Source organism: Lampetra planeri, chromosome 75 (genome assembly GCF_965212315.1).
Source record: "Lampetra planeri chromosome 75, kcLamPlan1.2.h2, whole genome shotgun sequence".
Taxonomy (NCBI): domain Eukaryota; kingdom Metazoa; phylum Chordata; class Hyperoartia; order Petromyzontiformes; family Petromyzontidae; genus Lampetra; species Lampetra planeri.
The window spans coordinates 494,540-518,337 of NC_136180.1; the positions used below are offsets into that span (position 1 = coordinate 494,540).

General features: G+C 50.0%; 1 protein-coding gene across 8 annotated transcripts in view; it reads right to left on the reverse strand.

The window, feature by feature from the left end:
- The window catches only part of LOC144737928 (interferon alpha-inducible protein 27, mitochondrial-like), a 76,704-nt gene extending 53,867 nt beyond the window's left edge, over nt 1–22,837 (reverse strand). For 6 of the 8 annotated variants that reach the window (XM_078620818.1, XM_078620816.1, XM_078620819.1 and 3 more), the window contains exons 1-3: nt 22,584–22,659; nt 18,661–18,767; nt 13,447–13,572 (exon numbers count right to left, since the gene is read on the reverse strand). In XM_078620818.1, the coding sequence (XP_078476944.1) occupies nt 13,447–13,522 (76 nt within the window). In that variant the 5' untranslated portion in view covers nt 13,523–13,572; nt 18,661–18,767; nt 22,584–22,659. Of the gene's footprint in view, nt 1–13,446; nt 13,573–18,660; nt 18,768–21,799 lie in introns of all 8 variants that reach the window. The other 2 variants (XM_078620812.1, XM_078620813.1) reach the window with 2 other exon arrangements.
- Between the last annotated feature and the right edge of the window lie 961 nt (nt 22,838–23,798).

Here is a 23,798-nt window from a genome sequence, read left to right on the forward strand (position 1 = left end):
AAATATGGACAATAGCCCAATCCGAAATATGGAGCGAGCCTTAACGAAATTTAGAATGTATTAACTATGCCTTGGGACACTTTGCCCAAGCGCGCAAATCAAGCATTGGCGGATAATAACTCCACGCATCGACACAGCGCCCCCGCACGTAGACAAATCACACAGATCACAGAGTACTACCGACTCCTGGACAGCTGGTAGACTGCCTGACTGGCGACGCCGAGATGGTGAAGACGGAGACGGCGGCGAAGACTCCAGCAGCGCGACGGGATCCCACTCCACACGACAGCCCCGAGCTCCCCTCCCAGGGCCCCTCTTATACTTTCTAGATTTTAAGCTTTCGTGACTGCAAGTATTCATATTCTTAGGTTTTTTCGGTAAAGTCACGTAGGTAAAAAATAAAAATTAATAAAAGTAAAAATAAAATAAAAATCAGGACGTTTCGGAGGCAACACAAGCTTCCGTCTTCAGGTGGAACAGTCACAGCACCTACGTGACATTACCGAAAAAACCTAAGAATATACCCCTCTTATACTGCCAGCGTGGCCTGGCTCCACCTCCAGCCACACCCCCTTCTGAAACCTACTAGCGGGTTTTAGATGTGCCCCTTCCGTGACCTTTCCCTTAGATCCCTCTCTGCTGTAAGCTGCAGATCCCCTTCCCTGCCAGCAACCAGCACTATGCTGCTACGTGACTGATTCTATGTCAATACACAGGTGTCGCTTGTCCGGGTTGTGAGGTGGGCCTGGCTGGCCTCGGATCTGGAGGTGGCTGAACAGGCCGATTCGTGGGCTGCAGATCTTGACGAAGTGGGGGGCAGGGATGGTTCATCCTGGAGATCGGACTTGTTGACTCTGCCTCCGGTGTGTGTACTGTGCGGCGTGCTCTTTTCCCGGCTATGAACTCTCTTCGAACTCAAAGTGTTGAGTTCCATTGTTGATTTTGGCCCTCGATGATGGTCTATCAAGGGCATCGATTTCCCAGTTGTTTGGTTCTATGCAGCTTCGCTTGAGGTGTATTTAAGGTTGTCATGGAAATGCTTCTTTTGGCCTCCAGGGGCACGGGATCCATCCCTGAGCTTCTCAGGAAGCCTCGAGTCATTCATCTGCATGAGGCGGCCTGTCCATCTGAGTTGGTGCTTCATGATGGTGGCTTCTATATTAGATGAGTTGGATCACTCCAGGACAATTATGTTAGTTTGTCTCTCTTCCCAGCTGATGTTTATTATTTACCTGAGGCAGCGTTAATTACTTTTTTCGAGGGGTATGATGTGTTTGTGATAGGCGGCCCTAGTTTCTGCACCGTATATAGCAGGATAGGAATGATCACAGAATTATAAACAACCACGTTGGTCTTGGTGGTAATGTCTTCGTCTTCAAAGATCCTGTTCTTAAGCTTGCCGAAGGCAGCACTTGCTCGAGCAATCCGATGGTGTATTTCATAATAAATTAAGACATTGCTGGAGAGATGGCTGCCTAAGTATGGGAAACTGGAAACTTTTACTAGTATTGCCTTGTTTGTAATGATTTTAGGGGGTGGTAGGTGTGCTCCCTGAGCTTGTTGAAAAAGGATAATTGTTTTGCTGGTATTGAGTGTTAGACCCATCATGCTGTAAGCTTCTGTACATATGTTGACAATGGCCTGAAGGTCAGCTTCTGAGCAGGCGCTGACTTGGGCACCATCTGCATATTAGAATCCAACAACCGTTGTGATTGAGATTTTCGACTTGGCTTTGAAACGTTTGATGTTGAATATGTTCCTGTCTGTCCTATACGTGATATGTATGCCTCTGGTGAGTCTGCTCCCTCTCAGGTGAAGCATTCCGGCAAGGAAGATGGAGAAAAGAGTCGGTGCAATAACACAGCTTTGCCTCCCACCGATCCTTACCTCGATTGGCTCTGTGGTTTCACCATCCGAGAGGAAGACAGCCTTCATACCATCAAGCAGAAGACACATTTTGTTGGGCAGCCATATATTAGAAGGATTCTCCATAGTGCTTCACGATTAACCGTGTCGAAAGCTTTAGTCAGATTGAAGAAGGTCTGTGCCTGGCACTTCTTTTGGATGTGACGGGCTGAGAAGATCATGCCTGAAGTTCCCCTGCTGGGTTGGAAGCCGCTGGGATTCGGAACGGAGTTTTTCAGCAAAGGGTAGAAGTCTGTTTAGTAGAATTCTTGCAAGTATTTTGCCAGCGGTGACAAGAAGAGACAATCCTCTGTGCCTACCAGTCTGACTTGTCACCTCTCTTGAAGATGGTGACAATGATGGCATCTTTCAGTTTGTTGGGAAGGTCTTCATCATTCCAGATCATGGATATGAGAGAGTGCACGTGTTTTAGCAGGCATTGTCTTCCATGTTTGTAAATCTCAGCAGGTATCTGGTCTGGTGCACTGGCTTTCTTCTCGTGCATCTGCTTGGCAGCTTTGGCCACTTCAAACAGCGTTGCGGTTGAATAGACTGTTATATTTTTAGGTTTTTTCGGTAAAGTCACGTAGGTAAAACATCAAAATTAATGAAAATAAAATAAAACAAAAATCACGACGTTTCGGAGGCAACACATGTCTCCGTCATCAGGTGGGACCGTCACAGCCAGATTAGCTGCATCTAATCTGGCTGTGACGGTCCCACCTGATGACGGAGACTTGTGTTGCCTCCGAAACGTCGTGATTTTTGTTTTATTTTATTTTCATTAATTTTGATGTTTTACCTACGTGACTTTACCGAAAAAACCTAAAAATATGATTCCTTGCAGTCACGAAAGCTTCAAATCTAGAATTGAATAGACTGCTGAAGTGTTCTTGCCAGTGGAAGTTAATTACATATTTGCCTTTGAACATTTTTGTCCAATGCTTAGACTGGAGTGGTGCGAGGCTCTATTTTGATGGTCCATAGAAGACTTTGTTTGCCTTAAAAATGTATATGAGTTCTTGGCATCTGCAAGATTTCGTATTTTTATAGCTTTGTTTCTGAACCAGTTGTCCTTCAGTTCCCAGATTTCGGTCTTTGCGTCAGATTTGGCCTCCTTGTATGCTTGCTTTATTCTGTCTAGAGTGTTTGTGTTGTTGCCAGGTGATGAATACTTTCCACTTGTCAAGAGGCCTGTGATTTCATGGTCGTTGTCATCAAACCACAGCTGGCTAGGGCTGTTGTCTTCAGTTGTGTCCAATACTCGTCAACATTTCCTGAAGCCTCGTTGGCTCTGAGTCTTTGAGACAATTATTTCAGTAAGCCTGTACTGCTGGGTCTTAAAGTCTGATTATAATGAATATTTTCCTCCGTAGCTTTGTTCGGTTGATGTATTTGTGGGCTAGTTCGATAGTTATCACTAATTGAATTAGTCTGTAATCAGACAAGCAAATGTCTGCCTTGATCATGGCATGAGTAATGCGGACATTTTTGCTATTAAGCTTCCTGAAAATCACGTAGTCCAGTAAATGCCATTGGTGTGATCGAGGGTGGCACCATGGGGTCTTAAACCTATTCATCTGCCTGAAGAGGGTGTTGGTGATTTTCAAGTCGTGTTGAGAGCAGGTTGTTACTAGAAGGTGACCATTAGAGTTGAACTTTCCAAGTCCCTTTTTCCCGATTACGCCATTCCACATTTGGTAGTCTCTCCCAAAATGCTGAGAAGAATCAGCTCATCAGTTTTCGGTGTACTCTGAAAGATTTGGTTGAGTTGGCTGTGGTAGATCTCCTTGGTGTCTTCCTCAGAGTCCAGTCCTGGTGCGTAGGTGCCGATGATGGTTAAGTGTTGGTCAGGCGTAGGGTCATAAAACTCTCATTGATACCAATTGGGAGCCCATTGAGGTTGTTGACGAGCTTGTTGTCGATTGCAAGACCGATGGCATGCAGGTGTGGTTCATCTGCAGGTTTACTCTTCCAAAAGAAGGTGTACCCTCCACTTAGCTTGGTCAGGTTGCCTTTCATCAGCCAGACGGGTTTTGCTGAGGGCGGCAATATGGATGTTAAACCATCTCCGCTCGCATGCCACATTTGCCGTTCTGCGCTCTGGATAGTGCGAATTTGGGTTGTCGGTGAGGGTCCTGACATTCCAGGATCCAATGTTTAGGTTATACTTCTTGTTTCGACTAAGTATTGATGCTCCCTCTAGTCGCGGTCAGCCAGACAGGATGTTGCTCGGCAGACTACGTTTAGGGCACCTTTGCTAGCCCTATCCCCAGTTTGGGGTGACCAGAATATTTACTTGCGGGATGCTCAGTCACAGCTACAGCTGCCGGGATGCACTCCTGCCTAATCCGAGTGCATGACGACTTTCTAATAGCTGCCGCCTTGTGACTTGGTGCTGGCTTGTGACTTGGAGCTTCTAGCTGCAAAGGCGTGCTCCGCTTGCCGCTTGCCAATCGCCCAAGGACTTTGCGTATGTAATGTGGGGGTTAGATGGCACTGTTCCTGGAGGGTGCCAGTGCGTGAAGGAATTTATGTGCAGTGTCTGTTGCTCACCAGGCTACCGCACAGAGCTGAGCCAGGAGCCAAGCCTGGGTCCAATGGCAAGGCAGGAAACGAAGGCGATTGGAAGGTTTGTCCTAAAGAACGAGACATCCAGTGGCTCCTCCACCATGTGCCATTGGCCATCTGGACCGCAGCTCATCTGCCCCACCGGAGTGAGCCGTTGGCCCCTTGGTATCCAGGTTTACTCCCCTTAGCCTAAGTGGCTTACCGGAGCAACGTTGGTCAGCGCGTTTCCAGGTGAGCCCAGAGAGGCCTTCATGATTACCGAAGCGGCCAGGGTGATCGAACCACTCAACCATACTTCACGACGTGGATGAGGGGTTGATTTTTGGGGGCCACACTACTATACACTTCACTATACACTACACTACTATACACTCCTATACTATACTGTATTAAACCTGAATTTTTGTTGGCAACACCTGCAAACAATCACGGCATAGCCCCATCGACTGTCACCTTCACCCCACGCCACGTGGCCTGTCCTGACTGACCAATTTACATCCCACCCCAAGTCAAGCCCAGAGTGAGTGGCGCCGTTGTTGCTTCCAGAAGGTGGTGGGGAGATGTTGTTAGATTCTCCCCCCTAACCCCCTTACCTCACGTAACCTGAACCATATTCTTGATTCTTTCGGTAAAGTCACGTCTTCCCGACAAACCTGTTCTTCACCTGAGGACAGCTGCTTGCGTTGTGGCCGAAACGTCGTGAGAATGATTTTATTATGTTTTATTTTTATTATTTTATTATTTCCCTTCTACGTGACTTTACCGAAAGAATCAAGAAGTTGAATCCCTGCAGTCACGAAAGCTTTAAATCGAAATTTAACCTCAACCACTTCGGCAAACCCTGGCACGACAGCGCTCACCCACACTATCACACTATACACTACAATACATACTACTGTAGTGGTGGTGTTGACGTGCGCCGACTGTGACAGTGATGGATCACGGGGCGGCGCGGGGTGCGGGGTTGGGCACGCGTTGTGGGCGTGGTGTGGACGCGCGCGCCGGGAGTGACAGATGACGGGGCGGCGCGGCGTGGGTGGTGAGGCATGCTGAGATGTGGGAAAACAGGATCGTAGCCAGCGCCCAGTGATTGGTCGAATAGGATGGGTGCTCGCAGCGACGTCCGCAGGTGGGGTATAAAGGGGGACGCGCGAGAGCACTCGGGGAGAGTTACCCAGTTGAAGACCAGAAGACGGAGTTGAAGACCTAGTGCCCCGAGACCCCTAGTCCCGCCGTCCTTGTAGGGACCGGGGCCCTGTGTGGCTCGGAGGCGAGACTGTGGGACCCGGGGTCCGACGCCCACGTGGGTCGGGCTGGGGACCCACAGTCAAGACGGACACCCCGGGCAGGGAGTGTCCCGAGTAGCTCAGTGGGCGTTAGTCGCCGAGTAGCTAAGTGGGTGTTGGTCACCCGAGCAGCTCAGGGGGCGTTAGTCGCCGAGTAGCTAAGTGGGTGTTGGTCACCCGAGTAGCTCAGTGGGCGTTAGTCGCCAGGGTAGCTAAGTGGGTGTTGGTCACCCGAGTAGCTCAGTGGGCGTTAGTCGCCAGGGTAGCTAAGTGGGTGTTTGTCACCCGAGATACTAAGTGGGTGTTTGTCACCCGAGATACTAAGTGGGTGTTTGTCACCCGAGATACTAAGTGGGTGTTTGTCACCCGAGATACTAAGTGGGTGTTTGTCACCCGGGATACTAAGTGGGTGTTAGTCACCTGTGAACGAGTTTGGTAAAATAAAGAGTGTGCTACCCGTGAAGTCGTCTCCCGCCGAGTTACTACATTACAACTGGCGTCAGAAGTAAACCTGTCTTCAAGAAGAATGGACACGAGGAAGACTACCCGTACCCACGAGCGAGGTCGGGACGACGACGGCGTACCGGGGACACCAACCTCGGGAGGAGAGGACGAGGAGTTGCCGCCGATGCAGCACTTCGCGGTGATGGCCGACGCTCCGCTCGCCTCCGACACCAGCCTCCAAGACGCACACTCCCGGTTGGCGGAGTTGCTACTCGCCGCCGCCGCTGTCTTGGCGGACATCTCCGTTCCGGCGAGCGAAAAAACGGCTGCGGGGTTGCTGGAGAAAGCGACGTTGGAAGGATCCCGCCAAAAGGCGCTTCGCGCCAAAAGTCTGGAAGTTGCCGCCGTTTTTGAGGGGCCGCCATCGATTGGCGGGAAGCACGGACTCCACGTGGCCGGAGACCTCCGCTCAGCGCAGCCCACGTCATCAGCGCGCGCCGGAGCTCTCCATTTTGCGCCTGACGACCGAGCCGACATTTTACACAACTACAGCGGAGCGCGGGAAAATCTCTCCGACGTCGACGACGATCGGGTCCTCCAGCAAAGATTGCCCGCGCTGTCGGCGTTCAAGGCGGATGGGGGCGACTGGGGAGCCTTCCAACGAAGGTTCCTCGCTCATCAGGAAATGTCGGGGTGGTCCGACACCACTGCCCTGCGTGCGTTGCCAGCGATGCTCGACGACGACGCACTTGCAGCCTTCACATCTGCTGCAAGGTCGTCCCGCTCTACGCTCCAGGCCGCACTACACCTGATGGCGAAGGTGTTCGGACCGCCCTCCACCTGTCGCCACCAGTTCTACGATCGGCGGAAGGTGGCTGGAGAAACGACGCTCGCCTATCGCACGGCACTGCTCGCCTTGGCGGACGCAGCTTTTCCCCGCATGGACAAGGAGGGGAAGGACGCCATGGTGACGGAGCAGCTGCTGGCGTTGGCCCACGAGTTGGGGGTCCCCATCAATGTGGTGGACGAAATGGATATCTGCTCCCTGGCGATCGCCACGAGCATTCACGCGTACGAGGTCCTCAAACGCAAGCCGGGGGTCGTCTGCAAATGGGCGGGGAACAGGGCACTGGCCGCCACGATCGCCGAACCTCAGCCAGCTGCGGATCAGGAGCAGGCCTTCGCTGCATCGCGTCCGGGGGAGTGGAGAACGGGAGGTCGTTCGCCCACACGTTCATCCCGCAAGCTGGAGCAACCGAAACCTACGATGTCCCTCGTCGTCTGCTACAACTGCGGCCTTCGGGGTCACGTCGCAGCCGGGTGCCGGGCCCCGCGTCAGCGTGCCACAGGACCACGTCGGGACGACGACCAGGCCCACAAGTCATCCCAACAAAACCCGGCAAGTCGCGGCACCTCACACGCTCGGTCCACAAACACGGCACATTCGGGTCGCCGCTTGGCGGTGGGGGGTTCGCGGCTGGGTGCCGGGGGTTCACTTCGGCGAGGGGGGTCCGTACACGGCCCGCAAGCAGTCGAGTGGTCCGAATTGGCCCACAGGATAGTGGCTGCGTCGGCCGGGTCGTCCGTGGTAACGGGGTTTATTGACGGGGTTGAGGTCCGGGTGCTTGTGGACACGGGTGCGTCGGCCACTATCATCTCGGACCTTATTTATAACATTCTTCCCGTCCAAAGTAGACCCCTTCTGCCAGTGGACGTGCCATTTTATGCGGCGAATGGGGGATCCCTGGGGATCATCGGCCAGATTCGGGCGACTATTTGCATTGGTGACATCAAATTGGCGGGCCCTATTTTTGTATCATCATCGCTGGCCGTTCCCTGTTTGCTAGGTACGGACTTTTTGTCCAAAATGCCCATCAAAATTCTCATAGATCAGGCCTGCATTGAGCTTCCGTCAGGTCGGCCGGTTGCGTTCTTGACGAGCCCTACCAAAATACGCACGGTTTGTGCGACGGTGCAGGCGCTGGCAACTCAGACTGTACGGGTGCCCCCGGGATCGCAAATGTTGGTACCCCTTCGGTTGAGGAAACCACTCGAGGTGGGTGCGGAGGCACAGGGGGTGCTGTTGGGGCCGTCTAACAGGGCCAGAAGGAGCCTCGACTTAGCGGTTGCTCAGACCATGGTGAGAGGGGACAGTGAGCCGTTCGTAATGGTCCTGAATACGGGGTCGCGGCCGGCCGTAATTGCGCAGGGAACGGTGCTGGCTCACGCCGCGCCGCTACCCGTTGAGGAACGGCTCGTGGCTCAAGCAGATTTCACTGTCGAGTCGCATCCTCCAAGTGATGAGGGGACAGAGTGGTTGGACTCGTTGTGTGCCGGTTCTGCTAACTTGTCCAAAGTGCAATTGGGAGCATTGAGGGGTTTGCTACTCGAGTTTGCTGACGTGTTCAGCAAACATAAGTACGATATCGGCTGCACGGACCTGTTGCGCCACCACATAGCTACAGGGGACGCGGCCCCTATTCCTCAGAATCCCTTCCGGCTCAGCCCAGCCGAGAAGGAGCATGTGCAATCGGCGGTTAATGATATGTTGGCGGCCGATATCATTTCGCCCTCTTCTAGTCCGTGGGGTGCTCCTATTGTCCTAGTTAAAAAACAGGACGGGTCCTTGCGGTTTTGTGTCGATTTCCGCCGCTTAAACAAAATCTCGATGGCGGATGCGTATCCGCTCCCCAGGATGGATGAGTCGCTGGATGCCTTGGCGGGAGCACAGTTTTTTTCCACACTCGATCTGCTTTCCGGATTTTGGCAATTGCCACTCGATAACGAGTCTAAACCTAAAACCGCTTTCCGGACACCTGGTGGCCTATTTGAATTCAACCGTTTGCCCATGGGCTTACATTCCGCTCCCGCCACGTTCCAGAGACTCATGGAATTGGTTTTGTCGGGCCTCCAATGGGATACCTGTTTGATTTATCTCGACGATATCATCGTCTTCAGTCGGACTTTTGAGGAGCACCTCCAGCGACTGAGAGCGGTGTTCCTCAGGATGCGTTCCGCTAAGCTTAAATTTAAACCGGCTAAATGTTTTCTGCTTCGGGAATCGGTCAGGTATTTGGGCCATATCGTGAGTCGTTCAGGGATCTCGACGGACCCCGCTAAGACGCACTGCGTCAGCTCATGGCCAACGCCAACCTCGGTCACGGAGGTTCGCAGTTTTATTGGTTTCGCCTCCTATTACCGTCGTTTTGTCAAGCAGTTTGCCACCATAGCCAGGCCCCTGCACGCTTTGACGGCTAAGGGTGTGCGGTTTCACTGGGGGGCGGAAGAGGAGGCTGCGTTCTGCTCCCTTCGTGACGCCTTGGTGCAGGCTCCCCCCTTGTGTTACCCCGATTTCACACAACCGTTTTTGCTTGACACAGATGCCAGCAACACGGGTATCGGGGGGGTGCTCTCACAGGTGGTCGGGGGGGTTGAACGGGTGGTCGCCTACGGTAGTAGAGTTCTTTCCCCCGCCGAACAACGCTATTGCGTGACTCGTCGTGAATTGTTAGCGATTGTGTTTTTTACACAGCAATTCAGGCCGTATCTTTACGGCCGTCATTTTACGGTCCGTACGGACCATGCGGCTCTACAATACGCTATGCGCGTGGCACAGCCATCGGGCCAATTGTCCCGATGGTTGGAGGTCCTTCAGGACTACCAATTCACGACGATTTACCGCAAGGGATTGCGACACTCAAATGCGGACGCCTTGTCGCGGTTGCCACCGTGCACGGACTGCACATGTTTGTTGGGATCGGCGCGGTGCAAACCCCCGGTCGCCGACACCCCGGGAGTTGCGCTCGCCGCCACTGACACCCCGGGAGTCGGCGCCCCCACGGGGAGGGATTCGCTGTTGTCGTTGCCCCTCATTGAGTGGGGCCGTCTCCAAATGTCCGACAGCTCCCTAATTACGCTACGTCGAAAAGTTGGCGCTCCCGAGGTAGGGGATGCGCGGGTCGGTTCCTGGGTGTGCAGACAGGGCCTTTTGATGAAGTGGGACAACATGTCCCGGCGTCACGTGCTCGTTGTGCCTGTTGCTATGCGGGGTAGGGTCGTTCTGGCAGCTCATGAACGGCTCATGCATCTGGGTTTTCACAAAACGCTCGCCCTAATCCAGCGAGACTATTATTGGCCGGGGATGGGTAACGACGTGGCGAATATTCTTAAGGGATGCGTAGGGTGCGCCAAAAGAAAACCGCCACCATTGGCAGCTAATCCACCACTGCAATCCATTCAAGTTTCGCGCATAAACGAATTGGTTGCGTTGGACATCTTGGGGCCCTTTCCTGCTACACCAAGGGGAAATAGGTTCCTGCTGGTTGGCGTAGAATACTTCACCCGATGGCCCATGGCATGGCCACTCGCCAACCAGTCATCTGCAGCGGTGGCGGACGCCTTCGTCCAGGGTTATGTTTTGGACAAGGGCGCCCCCGAACGCTTGCTGACGGATCAAGGAAAGAATTTTTCGAGCGTTTTGTTGCGCGAGGTGTGCGACCTGTTGGGTACAAAGAAAGTGCGTACTTCCCCCTACCACCCGCAGACTGACGGGATGGTTGAGCGTCTGAACAGGACGATTACGTCTATGTTGTGCCAACAGGTCTGCGATGATCAGGTTGATTGGGACTTACAGGTGCCGGGGGTACTCGCGGCCTATCGAATGGCCCCTCATGCGGCGACGGGGTTTTCCCCATTTTTTCTTATGTATGGGCGGGAGGCCGATCCGGCCATGGACGTCCAACTGGGGATTTCCCAGCCACGTGCAAAATCAAAATTGGCAGACCACATCAAATTTAATATCGCCAAATTGACTGAAGCGAGGGAGGCGGCGAGGTTGAATTCGCGGTCTCGGCAAATCGCGAACGAGAGATTGCATGGGCGGAGGGTGCATACGCATGATTGGAAACCAGGCGATAAAGCCTGGCTGCATTGTCCACATGCACCGTTGGCTACGTCCCCCAAGTTGTTGAGACCTTGGAGGGGACCGGTGGAAATTGTGCGGGTTGCACGACCCCAGAGTATACAGATTAAATGGGAAAAACGCCGTTGGTACGTGCACCCCTCCCGACTGAAGCCCTATGCGGCACCGTGTGACCCCGTTCTGTGCCGTAACGACCGGGCGTGTGATGTGACCGTCGACTCGGGGAGGGAGGTGTCGCAGGCTGATCCTCACGTGTCTCCACCTGACCCACCCCCAGGTGCCTCGGGCTTGACGGCTGCTGACCGTCGGGAACCTGAAACCCGCGGCACGCACGGGTCCTCGATGCCTGGCCGATGTCTTCCTGAACTGCCGGCACCACCGGACGTTCAACCGCGTCTGGTGCCGTACGACGGACCGGCAAGGCGGACTCGGGCTAGGGCACAACAATTTTCATGAAGACATTTTTTTTCGACACCGAGCTCGCCCGGTGTTCCCCTCTGCCGGGGTAATGTCCCGTTGTAGGGACGCTCGGAAAGAATGGGACGCTGCACGAGTCGAGAAAAAACAAAAAAAAAAACAAAAAAATTCCATTTATTTTTCTTTCTGCATACACATTGCTATTGTCACTCGCCGGATTGTATATATTGTTCTGTTGTCGCGGTGGCATTGGTTGATGGTTGCGGAGGGTAGTGTTCGCGTTGTGTTGTGTTGTTACGTTAGTTGTTGTTCTTGTTGTGTTGTGTTACGGGGCACACAGGGGGGTTTGTATATTTTTATAGCAGCCGGGTCGGCTGCGAGCTATGTGGTAGGGGGTGATGTAGTGGTGGTGTTGACGTGCGCCGACTGTGACAGTGATGGATCACGGGGCGGCGCGGGGTGCGGGGTTGGGCACGCGTTGTGGGCGTGGTGTGGACGCGCGCGCCGGGAGTGACAGATGACGGGGCGGCGCGGCGTGGGTGGTGAGGCATGCTGAGATGTGGGAAAACAGGATCGTAGCCAGCGCCCAGTGATTGGTCGAATAGGATGGGTGCTCGCAGCGACGTCCGCAGGTGGGGTATAAAGGGGGACGCGCGAGAGCACTCGGGGAGAGTTACCCAGTTGAAGACCAGAAGACGGAGTTGAAGACCTAGTGCCCCGAGACCCCTAGTCCCGCCGTCCTTGTAGGGACCGGGGCCCTGTGTGGCTCGGAGGCGAGACTGTGGGACCCGGGGTCCGACGCCCACGTGGGTCGGGCTGGGGACCCACAGTCAAGACGGACACCCCGGGCAGGGAGTGTCCCGAGTAGCTCAGTGGGCGTTAGTCGCCGAGTAGCTAAGTGGGTGTTGGTCACCCGAGTAGCTCAGGGGCGTTAGTCGCCGAGTAGCTAAGTGGGTGTTGGTCACCCGAGTAGCTCAGTGGGCGTTAGTCGCCAGGGTAGCTAAGTGGGTGTTGGTCACCCGAGTAGCTCAGTGGGCGTTAGTCGCCAGGGTAGCTAAGTGGGTGTTTGTCACCCGAGATACTAAGTGGGTGTTTGTCACCCGAGATACTAAGTGGGTGTTTGTCACCCGAGATACTAAGTGGGTGTTTGTCACCCGAGATACTAAGTGGGTGTTTGTCACCCGGGATACTAAGTGGGTGTTAGTCACCTGTGAACGAGTTTGGTAAAATAAAGAGTGTGCTACCCGTGAAGTCGTCTCCCGCCGAGTTACTACATTACACTACTACACAATACTACAGACTACTATACACTTATATACATTACTACACACTACTATACACTACACTACAAAACACTACACTAATACACACTACTGCACACTACTATACACTACACTAATACACACTACTATACAGTACACTATACTAGAGACTACATTAGTATACAGTACACTACACTACAATATACTACACCACTATACTACACTGAGAACGCATGTCTTTAGAACTGCTTGTTGTTGTGTTTAATTTGTTGCCCTTCCGACGCACCTCCGATTAGTGTGGCTGGCTACGTACGGTGGTGTGAAAGATGTTCAACATACACTAAACTATACACTGCAATACACTACAATGGTATATGCTATACTACACACCACACTACTATACATGTACAAGTTTGAACACCTTTACAACTCCTGGATGTAACAAAACATAGGAAATTAGCAAACACTTTAGCACTAACCGGTCGTGTGCGTGTTAGAGAGTTAAACCAACACGACAATAACATTTGCAATTCGAGTAAGGCGGGTTCGTAGCACAGTGCGCTTGACGCTGCGCCACCGCTTACGACACATACAAACGTTTGCACACACACGTGTAAACACACACACGTGCTGTACTCACTTTTAGCCACCACGGGTCCTAGTGAGATGCCTAAGATGGTGGCCATGACGAGAGTGGCCATCCATTGTGACGTCATAGTTCACGCAGTAGTTGTGGGGAGCCAATGAGAATGACAGCAGCTGCAACCTGCATAGTACCACACAAAGACAAATATTCCCACGTACAGCATCTTAACAGACTGTAGGGGCAAGTGCTCACCGACTCCTTCACCACTCGCACACACAGACACACACTCATTACTCACTTACACCCACTCACACTCACTACTGACACACTCCACACTCACAAAGACAAAGGCCCCCCGTATAGGAGCAAGTGCTGTTCACGAGCACCTATGAAAGGCCGGAACAACACACGAGGGGGTGGGTGGTCAGCACCACACCACTCACGAGAGGGTGAGTGGCGATGTTTACACTCCACACCAGGTACTCATTAGAGGCCGAGTCGGTTCAGAAAATCACCACTGGTGTTGGTCATGAACGGGAATCGAACTCGGGCCGCTGGATTCATAGAGCAGCACGCTAACCACTACACTACCACTCCCCACACAGGCACACATTCAGGCAGACACACACACACACTGACACACAAAGACACAGACACACACACCTACACATAAAGGCACAAACACACTCACCACAACCTTCTCATTCACCATTCACCTCACCACACACACAAAGACAAAGATCCCCCCGTATAGCCTGTAACAGACTGTAAGGGCAAGTTACGTTAGTAGCGAGTAGTAGCAGCGCCTATGGCACAGAGATGGTGGGTGGCCAACACCACTCCCCGCCACCTTTGTTTTTTTTGGTCTTTACACTACACCATACACTCCACCATACACTCCACTATACACTACACCATACACTCCACTATACACTACATTATACACTACACCATACACTCCACTATACACTACACTATACACTACACCATATACTCCACTATACACTAAACTATACACTACACCATACACTCCACTATACACTTCACTATACACTACACTATACACTACTATACACTACACCAGGCATGTCGAAAGTCCGGCCCGCGGGCCTATTAAGGTCCGCGATCAGATTTCATACGGCCCGCCGCTTCGGTCTTATAATGTGTTATTTATGGCTCGCTAGCTCTGTTAGAATAAATAAATCATAAAACTTTAAAGATGTAATTCCTCCTTTCACCACACGGTGGCAGCACCATTCAAACCCTATCTGGCTATACATCCGTGCCGCGAATCCTTCTCGAATCATTTCTGCCATGGCGACTGCCAAGAAAAAGAGAAAAGTTGACAGTGAGGGCCGCCGCTTTCAGGAGCGGTGGGAATTACAATACTTCTTCACTGAAAATCCAGGCAATTGTGTTTGTCTAATTTGTAAAGAGATGGTTGCCTTACACTATGAGACCTCCTTTACCAGTGGCAAAATATAGTAATAGGTTTTTACCCTTCCAACTGGTAAAAGAACTGACACCTTTATACAAGGCATCATGCTTGCAATAACCACAACACAAGCAGTCAAAATGCAAACAAAAAGAAACAACTCTGATTATGATAATGATATGCACTGTCCTTGAAGTTGATTGGTCCACACCCGAGACAGCTTTTCTTAGAGCCTAGTCTCCATTGGTGTTGGACCAGATGACGCCAAAAGGCGTACAACTCAAAGACAGCACACTATTAGAGTATTGAGAGCTCGGGGTAAGCATTTACACTATGAGACCTCCTTTACCAGTGACAAAATATAGTAATAGGTTTTTACCCTTTCAACTGGTACAATCTAGTTTTTTGTACCAGTTGAAAGGGTAAAAACCTATTACTACAAGATGATTGCCTTGTTTAAGGATTTCAACGTAAAGAGACACTACGAGACTAAACATGCTACAACATAAGACAAGCTAACAGGGAGTGACCGCGCTGAAAAAGTGAAGCAACTCCAAGCTGCTCTGGCATCGCAACAGCGATTCTTCACCAAAGCCAGCTACGAAGTGGCCATGTTAATAGCTAAACACGGCAAACCTTTTACTGAAGGTGCGTTTATCAAAGACTGTGTCATGAAAATGGTGAAGAACATTTGCCCCGAGAAGAAGCAAGAATGTATGAATGTTTGCCTGGCACGCAACACTGTGGCACGGAGAGTTGAGGACATATCGTCAGATATTCAGAGACAACTGGGGGACAGGGGAGTGGCTTTTGATTATTTCTCATTAGCCTGCGATGAAAGCACCGTTGCATCTGACACTGCACAACTACTTCTTTTTTTAAGAGGAGTTGATGACAACGTGAACGTGACAGAGGAGCTGCTTGACCTCAAAAGCCTTAAAGGGCAAACCAGAGGAACAAATTTATTCGTTTCTGTTTGTGAAGCTGTTGATGATATGAAACTATCATGGAGTAAAGTTTCTGGGATCATTACCGATGGTGTGCCTGCCATGGCTGGTGAGCAAAGTGGATTGTCCACACTGATCTGCAATAAAGTCAGTGAAGAAGCAGGTAACGCTATTAAACTTCACTGTATCATTCACCAGCAGGCTCTCTGCGCCAAACTTCTCAAATTTGACGATGTTATGAAACCAGTGGCAAAGGCAATCAATTATATTCGCTCTAAAGCTCTATACCACCGACAGTTTCAGCAGTTCTTGCGTGACATCCAGGCTGAATACGGTGACGTAATATATCACAACGATGTGAGGTGGCTAAGTCGGGGATCCGCATTGCAGCGATTTTTCTCTCTCAAAGAGGAAATTGGATATGTTTTGGGTGAGAAGGGACAACCAATGTAAGAACTGTCCGATCCTGTATGACTGGCAAATCTGGCTTTTTTGGTTTACATAACGAAGCATCTGAATACGCTGAATGTTAATCTTCAAGGAAAAGATGCAGTGGCGAGCCAGCTATACGCTCACATCAAGGCCTTTGGAACCAAACTGCAACTTTTCCAAAGACACTTGTCCCAAACAGAGCCCTGCACCGCGCACTTCCCAGCTTTGAAAGAGGTCATTAACAGTTTCCCACAGGACAATATCGGTGCGCAAATGAAGAGTTACGCAACAGCTATCGCATCTCTTTCTGTGGAATTTAACAAACGCTTTCGGGACTTTGCAGTTATTGAAAATGACATATTGCTTTTCTCTTCTCCCTTCTCCGTGGACCCTGATGATGCTCCTCCACAGCTGCATCTGTAGCTCATTGAGCTGCAGTGTGACGATGAGTGCCGCGGAAAACACCAGCAGTGTTCTCTTGTTGATTTTTACCGGCAACTGGACAAAAGCAGGTTTCCAGAAATGCGGTCATTCGCTAAGAAAATGCTGAGCTTATTCGGCTCCACATACTGTATTTGTGTGAGCAAACATTCTCAGTCATGAACTTAAACAAGAACCGATTGAGGTCAAGGATGAGTGACTCCCACTTTTGTGACATTTTACGCATCTCAAGCACTGTCCTCAAGCCAGACCTGGTCTCTTTACTGAAATCTAGATCTCAGTATCACCCTTCTCATTAGTGTCAGTAAGTTATCTGTTCCTTGATCAATCTGAAATTGAGTGTTTTGAACGGTAACATCTGTCACTATTAACAGTGAAAAGCATAAAGCACACTAATGCACTTGGACTTATGGCACTTGTTTTTATTAAACTCTTGAATAAGATTTGGTTATAACTGTTGATGTTATGTACCTGTAAATGTGACAAACTATTGCTTTCTGAAAGATCTTGTAAAAGACAAGGGCAAAATTCACTTGTTTTAAAGTTTAATGATAACAGACCACTTTGCATTACTTATAACTCCTGTTTAAAATGTTGATGAGGCAAAGATATTTAACTCATAGAAATTTAAGGTATTCTATACAGTTTGTTCAATGTTATCTGACTGAATGAAAGGCAGAATTGTGTTTTTAGAGTTGTTCATGTCTGCCTGAGTGGCTTACATTTGGTTACATTGTCATTTGAAAAATAAAGGTAATTGTGACAATGATTTTTTTTATAACAGTCTGTGTATTTTCATGTAACTTTTGTGGTTTAAAAAAATGTCAGAAGGAACTATTGGCCCCGGGTATCTTCACTTTATCAAATTTGGCCCTCTTTGCAAAAAGTTTGGACACCCCTGCACTACACTATACACTCCACTATACACTACACTATACACTACACTATACACTACACTATACACTACACTACTATACACTACACTATACACTACACTATACACTACACTACTATACACTACACTACTATACACTGCACTATACACTGCACTATACACTGCACTATACGCTACACTATACACTACACTATACGCTACACCATACGCTCCACCATACGCTACACTATACGCTACACTATACGCTACACTATACACTCCACCATACACTACACTATACACTACACCATACACTACACTATACACTACACTAGAATTGTCAATGTCTTAGTAGGTTTACTCTCCAACACGTGTGTTCACGTGTGTGTGTGTGTGTACACGTGTGTGTGTGTACACGTGTGTGTGTGTACACGTGTGTGTGTGTACACGTGTGTGTGTGTACACGTGTGTGTGTGTACACGTGTGTGTGTGTACACGTGTGTGTGTGTACACACGTGTGTGTGTACACACGTGTCCATGTGTGTACACATGTGTATGTCTGCGTGCGTATACTTGTATGTGTGTATCTGTGTGTGTGTCTGGGCTGGGTCATGTAGCCCGCATGCCCAGTCACCGCATGCCTAAACAGGTTTTGTTCGGCCGGATCGAGGGGGCTATAAACGGGCGCGGCACGGGTTTGAGAAGAGATGGAGTGATGTGGTACAGGAGGACGTGGAGCTGAGTGGACTTGCCGATGACTGGTACCAGCGGTGTCAAGATCGGCCTCTGTGGAGGAGGCTCTTGAAGGACGCTACTGGGCAGTTGGAGGCAGTCGCCCTCCAACAACAACGGAGGGCGGAGGAGCGACGCTCACAACAACGAGCGGAGCGCCGGGTGGCTAAAGCACAGCAAGTTGGTACAGTAGGGGGCACAGGTGGTGCATCAGTCAGTCATCTCGGTCATCTCGGTCAGTCGACCCGTGGCACCTGGGTCTGCCCCATGACCTCCTGCCAGCGGGCGTTCGACACTTCACGTGGCCTCAAGGTGCACATGGCCTGGCACAAGCGTCGTGGTGACGTCAACGCCACTTAGTGGCGAATGGTGGTTGTTGTTGTTGTTGTTGGTGTGTGTGCGCATACCTGTGCGTGCGTCATCTCGGTCAGGCGACCCGTGGCACCTTGGTTTGTCCCATATCCTCCTGTCAGCGGGCGTTTGACACGTCACGTGGCCGTAAAGTGCACCTAGCCTGGCATAACGATATTACAGGGGGGGGGTCTTTGTCTCTGATAACTAACGCCACGTCACGAATTCCCCCGCTCCCCCTCCCCTCCCCCTCCCCCGCCCCTATCCCACCCCTCCCCTCCCGTGTCCGTGACGGCGTTTCATGGAAATCGAGCTGCAGACATCAGCTGATGCTGCTGCAGCTGCCAGCTGATGCTGCTGCTGCTGCCAGCTGATGCTGCTGCAGCTGCCAGCTGATGCTGCTGCAGCTGCCAACTGATGCTGCTGCAGCTGCTAGCTGACGCAGCTGCTAGCTGATGCTGCTGCTAGCTGATGCTGCTGCTGCTGCTAGCTGATGCTGCTGCTGCTAGCTGATGCTGCTGCTGTTAGCTGATGCTGCTGCTAGCTGATGCTGCTGCTAGCTGATGCTGCTGCTACTCGCTACTAACAGCACTTGCCCCTACAGCCCCACTAGAGGCTACCTGGGGGATCTTTGTCTCTGTGTTTCCTCTACTCGCTAGTAACAGCACTTGCCCCTACAGCCCTACTAGAGGCTACCTGGGGGATCTTTGTCTCTGTGTTTCCTCTACTCGCTAGTAACAGCACTTGCCCCTACAGCCCTACTAGAGGCTACCTGGGGGATCTTTGTCTCTGTGTTTCCTCTACTCGCGAGTAACAGCACTTGCCCCTACAGCCCTACTAGAGGCTACCTGGGGGATCTTTGTCTCTGTTTCCTCTACTCGCTAGTAACAGCACTTGCGCCTACAGCCCTACTAGAGGCTACCTGGGGGATCTTTGTCTCTGTGTTTCCTCTACTCGCGAGTAACAGCACTTGCCCCTACAGCCCTACTAGAGGCTACCTGGGGGATCTTTGTCTCTGTGTTTCCTCTACTCGCTAGTAACAGCACTTGCCCCTACAGCCCTGCTAGAGGCTACCTGGGGGATCTTTGTCTCTGTGTTTCCCCTACTCGCTAGTAACAGCACTTGCCCCTACAGCCCTGCTAGAGGCTACCTGGGGGATCTTTGTCTCTGTGTTTCCTCTACTCGCTAGTAACAGCACTTGGCCCTGCAGCCCTGCTAGAGGCTACCTGGGGGACCAATCCTCCCTGAGGCTTCTCTGCATCAATCAAGAGGCCTTGACACACTTCCTGACTGTTTCCACGCTGACCGCCTCAGGTAAATGGGTCTGTTGTTTTTGTTCTTTACACTACACCATACACTACACTATACACTACACTATACAATACACTACTATACACTACACTATACACTCCACTATACACTACACTACTATACACTACACTATACACTCCACTATACACTACACTACTATACACCAGAGGTGTGGACTCGAGTCATGCGACTTGGACTCGAGTCAGACTCGAGTCATGATTTTGATGACTTCAGACTCGACTTGGACTTGCCTCATCTTTGACTCGACTTGACTCGGGACTCGAGAGCAAAGACTTGAGACTTACTTGTGACTTGCATAACAATGACTTTGTCCCACCTCTGCTATACACTACACTATACACTACACTACTATACACTACACTATACACTACACTACTATACACTACACTATACACTACACTACTATACACTACACTATACACTACTATACACTACACTATACACTACACTACTATACACTACACTATACACGACACTATACACTACACTACTATACACTACACTACTATACACTACACTATACACTACACTACTATACACTACACTATACACTCCACTATACACTACACTACTATACACTACACTATACACTACACTATACACTACACTATACACTACACTACTATAAACTACACTATACACTACACTATACACTACACTATACACTACACTACTATACACTACACTATACACTACACTACTATACACTACACTATACTATACACTACACTATACACTACACTACTATACACTACACTATACACGACACTATACACTACACTACTATACACTACACTATACACTACACTATACACGACACTATACACTACACTACTATACACTTCACTATACACTACTATACACTACACTACTATCCACTACACTACACTATACACTACACTATACACTACACTATACACTACACTATACACTCCACTATACACTACATTACACACTACACTACACTATACACTACTATACACTACACTATACATTACACTACACACTACACTACTATACACTACACTATACACTACACACTACACTATACACTACACACTACACTATACACTCCACTATACACTACACTATACACTACATATTACACTACACACACTACACTATAATTGTCAATGTCTTAGTAGGTTTACTCTCCAACCCACAACCGATTAGTGCTGTACTAGTATACTACACTATGCACTACACTATGCACTACACACTACTCTCCAACACAACTGCTCAGTAACGCGTTGGCCACACGTTTTGTCTACGTGACACAAACCTTACCAATTGGCCGTGTCGGGTGGTGGCGGGTTTAACGACACAACAACATTTAACCCCCCCAAAAAACCCCTCTGCTGTGGAAAACAAACAAGTGGTCAAGATGCCCGTAAAGCAAAACACTCAATCTTGGTGAAGGGAATTCCCACGACAAAAGGTGAAGGAATTGTGGAAGAAATCAAGTTTGAAGAGGCCAGTAGCTGTGTGAACGCCTCTCTATCTGCCTCTCTCTCTCAGACCAGAGGTCGCAAACGGGTTTTGACTCCTTACCCGTACCCGTACCCGGCCGCACCAGGGTCGCAAACGGGTACCCGTATCCGGCCGTACCCGATTGCGACCTCTGGGATGAAGCCATGTTGCAGGCGCGAGTGGGTTGATTCTAGGAACTTGAATTGTGAGAAGAGACAAGACGTTGGGAAATGAGTGACAAACGGTGACTCACCAGTGACTCACGGACTACCCGTACCCCCGTACCCGGCCGGGTACGGGTAGCCGGGTATCGGGTCTGGTACGGGTATCGGGTACCCGGTTGCGACCTCTCTCTCAGACTCACTCTTAGACTCTCCCCTCTCTCAAACTTACCTCTCTCACCTCTTCCGCTTTCTCTCTTTCTCTCTTAGACTCACTTCACTCGCCTCTCACGATCTCTCTCTCTCTCACGCTCTCACCCCTCTTTGTTTTTTTACAATCAGAGGAAACAAGAAATTGCTCAGTGTAGTCGGAAATTTGCATCGTTCGTAATTTCGGTTTTTTTTCCAATGCTTTGCTTTGTGTGCCCCCCCTCTCTCTCCCTCTCTTCACTCGCTTGACGATCTCTGCTCTCTCTCTCAGACCCTCACCCCTCTCTCCCCTCTCTTTTTTTCTAATTTTTTTTCTTTTTTTTTACGATCAGTGGAAACAAGAAGATGCTCGGTGTAGTCGGCACTTTGCTTCGTTCATCATTTCGTAAAAAATTTTTTACATTTTTTTACTTTGCTTTATGCAAACCCCCACCTCTCGGTCACTCTCTCGGTCACCATCTCGGTCACCCACTCGCTCACCCACTCGCTCTCTCTCTCGCTCTCTCTCTCGGTCACTCTCTCGGTCACTCACTCGCTTACCCTCTCGCTCACCCTCTCGGTCACTCTCTCGCTCACTCTCTCGCTCACCCTCTCGCTCACTCTCTCGCTCTCTCTCGTTCTGCACGCAGCCCTTCTCGCAGTCCGACGACCTCCGACGGGTAGCTCATACTTCTCCCCACTCTCTCTTCCACTCACACACTCACCTCCCTCGATCTCCCTCACATCTGTTCACGACATCTGCTCTCTCTAATCTCTCCTCTCTCACTTCTCTCTGTCACACACTTTCCTCTCTCTCAGACCCTCACCTCTCTCCTTCACCATCTCCGCTGCTTCTCTCCCCCCTACCCAAGAACTGCTTCAGTACCCAGGGTACCACCTCTGGCACCCACGTCACGAATTTTTCCCCTCCCCTCTCGTGTCCGTGACGGCGTTTATCGGAAATCCACCTGCAGACATCAGCTGATACTACTGTTGCTACAACAGCTGATACTACTGTTGCTACAATGGCTGATACTACTTGTTACATCAGCTGATACTACTGTTCTATAGCAGCTGATACTACTGTTGCTACAGCTGCTGATACTGGTCCTCCCCCTAGGCCGACTTGGCCTCAAATGAGTAACCTTGTGCAGTGGTGTGAAGTAGTAGTGTAGTAGTAGTAGTGTCAGTAGTAGTGTGTAGTTGTATTAGTGGTGTGTAGTAGTGTGTGTAGTGGTAGTTGTGTGTAGTTGTAGTAGTGGTGTGTAGTAATAGTAGTGTATAGTTGTAGTAGTGGGGTGTAGTAGTAGTGTGTGTAGTAGTAGTTGTGTGTAGCTGTAGTAGTGGTGTGTAGTAGTTGTAGTAGTAGTCTAGTAGTGATGTGTTGTAGTAGTAGTGTGTAGTTGTAGTAGTGTAGTAGTTGTAGTAGTGGTGTGTAGTAGTAGTAGTGGTGTGTAGTAGTAGTGGTGTAGTAGTAGTGTAGTAGTAGTAGTGTGTAGTAGTAGTGTGTAGTAGTAGTGTGTAGTAGTAGTGTGTAGTTGTAGTAGTGTAGTGGTAATGTGTAGTTGTAGTAGTAGTGTGTAGTTGTAGTAGTGTAGTAGTTGTAGTAGTAGTAGTGGTGTGTAGTAGTAGTGTAGTAGTAGTGTGTAGTTGCAGTAGTGGTGTGTAGTAGTAGTAGTGTGTAGTAGTAGTGTGTAGTTGTAGTAGTAGTGTGTAGTAGTGTGTAGTTGTAGTAGTGGTGTGTAGTAATAGTGGGTGTGTAGTGGTAGTAGTGTAGTAGTAGTGTGTAGTAGTAGTGTAGTTGTAGTAGTAGTGTAGTTGTAGTAGTGGTGTGTAGTAGTAGTGTATAGTTATAGTAGTGTGTGTAGTAGTAGTGTGTAGTTGTAGTAGTGGTGTGTAGTAGTGTAGTAGTGGTGTGTAGTAGTATTAGTGTGTAGTAGTAGTAGTGGTGTGTGGTAGTAGTGTGTAGTAGTAGTGTGTAGTAGTGGTGTGTAGTAGTAGTGTGGTTCCACGACCGTGGAGCAACTCCGTAAACGCTGCGA